General features: G+C 32.8%; 1 protein-coding gene across 1 annotated transcript in view; it reads right to left on the bottom strand.

Annotated features, from left to right (window-relative positions):
* Btbd8 (BTB domain containing 8) overlaps positions 1–4475 on the bottom strand; it is a 91211-nt gene that overhangs the window by 29073 nt on the left and 57663 nt on the right. The window contains exons 8-9 of the mRNA XM_010644931.2: positions 711–799; positions 116–218 (exon numbers count right to left, since the gene is read on the bottom strand). Of these exons, the coding sequence (XP_010643233.1) occupies positions 116–218; positions 711–799 (192 nt within the window). The remainder of the gene's footprint in view (positions 1–115; positions 219–710; positions 800–4475) is intronic.

The following is a 4475-nucleotide window of genomic DNA, read 5'->3' as shown; positions in this document are numbered from 1 at the left end:
TATGCGTATGTGTGTGTGTGTGTGTGTGTGTGTGTGTATGTACTGGAAGTACTATCCAAAACTGAATAAACTTTTTGATGGCAAATACAAACCAGAGATTTCAGGTAATACTCACTAGAGACTGAATCAACATATTAAGACAACGTTTCTGAATGTCTGGAGGTACATTTGCAAAGCTTCTCTCAGACCAAAACCTTGCAAAATGCATCACAATCCACCTGTCAAAATTAAAGGATCCCAAATCAGAGAAATGATATTATTTTTTATTATAATAGTCATTGTTTTTGTCTTAATTATATAAATACATATATTTGACAAACTGTTAATTTTATGAGCTCTAAGATGGACTTAATTATACTTTCTTTTCTATAAACATGTATTTTAAACCTATGTTGGATTGTGTTAGATTTTTCTTTTTTCTTTTTTTTGGTACCAGAAGTTGAATTCAGGACCTTGTGCTTATGAGTCAGACATGGTGCCACTGAAGTAAAACCAGGGCCCAATGTGCACAGATTTTAATGTAACAATGGTTCAGCTAAAATAAATTGATAATTGAGTAATATCTAAATCAATACTTCTACTCAACTGGTATAACTAGTTAAGCCCTACACTACTTATATTGTACCCGTCTAAAATTGGCCACAAAATTAGGAGAATAAAAGAACAAAAACCCTAAATTAGTAATGGTAGCACTACTTAAGATAACTTACTTCATGCAGTCAGCAAAAAGATTTTCCACTCCAACTGAATGAGCAATAATTAGACATTCTATTACAGACGCCAATGTTCTGGGAACAGGCTAAAATTGATAGAAAACACCACATTTATTCTTTTTCAATTACCAGAGGCTAAAAGCATTTGTCTCAGATAGAAAATCTAATTTATATATCTAAACCATGGAACAAAGACATGAAATTTAAAAACTGATGAATTTAAAAATGCATTTTTACCCGAAGTAAATTTCTGCCAGTACGCTGCGTCTATACATGCTCTAGTCAATGTCCTAAAATTTTATTTCTTAAAAACAGTTTTCCACTCAAAAATCTGCACACAGATTTTTATAGCAGCTTTATTCATAATGGTTAATACCTGGAAGCAACTAATATGTCCTGTACATGAATGTGTAAGTAAACTGTAGTAGAGCTTTACAATGGAATATTCAGCATGGAAAAGAACTGAGTTTTCAAGCCATGAAAAGACATGGAGGAAACCTGAATACATATTACTAAGTTAATACTAATGATAAGCCAATTTGAAAAGGCTACATACTACAAATATGATTCCAACTGTATAACAATCTAAAAAGAACCTCCAAACTATAGGGACAGTAGGATCAGTGGTTCCCAGGGGGTAGGGAAAGGAAATCATTTTTAGGACACCTAAAATACTCTGTATGATACTATCACAATGGATACAAATTATCATACATTTCTCTGAATCCCTGGAATATACAACATGAAGAGTGAACCCTAATGTAAACGAGAGACTCTGGGTAATAATTATGTGTCACAGTAGTTTCATCAGTTGTATCAAATGTACCGCTCTGGTAAGGGATACTGATAATGGAAAGGTTATGCATGTATGGAGGCAGTGAGCAGATGGGTGTCTGTACTTTTCAATTTTGCTGTGAACCTACAATTGCCCCCCAAAAGTTTTTTTAAAATCTGTTATTTAATTTTTTAAATTAATTAATTTATTTTAAAACAGGGTCTCACTATGTAGTTGAGACTGATCTGGAACTCACTATGTAGACTAGGCTGGTCTTGAACTCACAAGGATCCTCCTGACTCAGCCTCCCAAGTGCTGGGTTTATAGGTGTGTGCCACCACGCCCAGCAAGACTGTTATTTTAAAATCAAGCATCTCTAATAATTTTTAGTTCTAGAATAGCACTTGAGCTCTTTTAGCTGATACAATGCACATAATTTTTACTCTAACTTCTTTTAGCTTAGTTTTTATAAGCAAAAGTGATGTAATAATTTCTGGCGCCTCACACTGCAATACAACTATTTAGTCTAATCTGCTTCCTAAAGTATAAATATTACTACCATATTTCCTTATAAATAATACCTAACCAGAAAATAAGCCCTAGCCTGATTTTTCAGGATGCTGATAATACAAGCCCTACCAACCAAAAGAAGCCCCAGTTCTGATCATCCGCCAGACAGAGGAAGCATTTAGTATGTCCACTGCAAGGCATGACAGATGTATTGAATTATAAAAATACTAATATATAATTAAATACAAATATTATTGATGCTAATACTTAAAGTAAATAACAATAAATTATAAGTATTCGTAAATACCCGAGTGCCACCTTTGGATGGGGTAAATACCTGTCTAAACAGATGGACTCAAGACACTGCTGAATGCCCCGCTGGAGTAGAGACACAATGCACAAACAACGTGCACCGGATAATGAACGGACATGGCTGTGCCTCGTATGAATCTTCATAATTCAATACATTGTGCGTTTAATGACACATTTAATGCATCTGTGTGAAATAAACATTTTTCTGAATTTCAGTGCCTGCAATTTTTCATCATTTTGTGTGGATCATTCCTAACTGTTATCATTTTTATTACTCCTGTTTCATAAGTCTTCAATTAACACTTGATAATGGAAACTTTTTAAAGCCTTGCCTGTAAGAGGTCATAACTTGGGTGAAGAATTCATGGGATAAAATCACTGACAGCTGTGTTGCCAATGCAGTATGAACAGCCTATATGGACAAGAAATATTCGTTGAAAGAGTGCTCTATTTCTGAATGTGAAAAATCAGGGCCAATGACAGGAAATTGAGTAGCAAGAAATTCAGGTCAGAATTCAGGGTTTAGAGAGTTATAATGATGTTCCAGAAGATGATATGACTGTATTTGAATAAATGTAGATTGTTGCACTTAAAAAGAGACATTTCCTGAAAATAAACCCTCTTGTGTCTTTTTGGAGAAAAAATCAATATAAGACCCAGCCTTACTTTTGGGGAAATATGGCAAGCACATATATGGGGAGGCCCCATGCTGATTTCAGATAAAAAGAGAAGATTTAATTAGATCATAATATAGAACATACTTTCTTATGGCACATACATAGAAGTAATGCATTAAAAAGCAAACAAAGGTAGGTACAGGTAGGGAAAAAAATTTAACACTCCTGGTGTTAAGTATCTGTGCTATATATTGTATAAGCCACATATTTTCAGTTTTTGAACTAGGTTCTAGGTAAGTCTATTCAACCAGTTTGAATTCTTTTTATACACATTTATTAATTGTGATTTTTTTGGGTGCATACACTTAAAGATCAACAAGCCAGTTTGTATATCTAATCTATAAATGTGTATTTCTAAAGATCTTCTGTTCTCAAAGCAAAAGTTTCTTTAGAAATGTCTTTAGCATTTCTAAAAAGGTCAATGATTTTCAAATTTTAATTATGCACTATTAATTTGATTTTCTAATATTCCTCTCCTAAAATTATTATGTTAGTATGTAAGAACTGAATATATTTTGTTTTTCATATTAGTAATTTAAACAAAACATTTAAAATCCCCTTAAGATAACTGAAGGTTCTCCAGGTTCTCTTCAAACCGGAAATGCCCATCACTATAGGGATTATACAGTAATAATTCTACTGCCAAGTTAAATAATTTGGGTTTTAGATCCACTTCAGACCACAGTACTGAGTTAGTATGAGAGAATGGGTGCTTGTATAGACATATTTGATAGCCTAAGAATATCTGGTAGTCTAAAAAATTAAAAAGTATGCAACGGGCTTTTTAAAAAATTCAGTAGTCTAATTTATACAGGGTAAACCAGCCTTATGTAACACAAAATCAATTAACTGACATAAAGCAAGAATAATTTCCATCAAAATTATTAAAATACAAAATAATTTGTTGTTTAACGCAGAGGCTGGTAAGCTATATCCTGTGGGGTAAATCTAGCTCATCACTGTTTTTGTGAATAAAGTTTTATTGGAACACTATTATACATTTCATTTATATATTGTTTTTACCTGCCTTTGATCTACAACAGCAAGATAGTTGTGTATGACCCACAAAGCCTCAAATATTTACTCTCTGGCCTTTCACAGAAAAAGTCTGCTGAATCCTGGTTTACAGATAATTCTGGATCTCCGAGAATGTATTTAAATGGAAATGCTGACTCCCAGTATTTTTGTAATAAGATGACTGACCTTTAGTCATTTTCAAAATCTAATGGTGAATTTGGGAAGACATATCTAATTATTGCCTAAAACACAGTTTTTATAATCTTATACATGAAATCAAAAGTTTTTAATTGTGTAAAGTGCAGGATTGTGAAGTTAATAAAATGACTAAAGAAGCTAGCTCTAGTTAGGAGCCTGTTGTCTATTACCTTATATCCAAATTTGTATTTACTGTGCAGTGTGTTACAAGTTTATAACATTTAAATCACTGTCAAGAGAACTAAGTGGGAATTAAAAGTTAAAAATTCTACA

This window comes from Fukomys damarensis, unplaced genomic scaffold (assembly GCF_012274545.1).
Source record: "Fukomys damarensis isolate Sample0158 unplaced genomic scaffold, DMR_v1.0_HiC HiC_scaffold_33, whole genome shotgun sequence".
In the NCBI taxonomy this organism is placed as follows: Eukaryota; Metazoa; Chordata; class Mammalia; order Rodentia; family Bathyergidae; genus Fukomys; species Fukomys damarensis.
The sequence above is the reverse complement of the archived record's forward strand: the minus strand, read 5'-3'. Positions and strand labels throughout refer to the sequence as shown.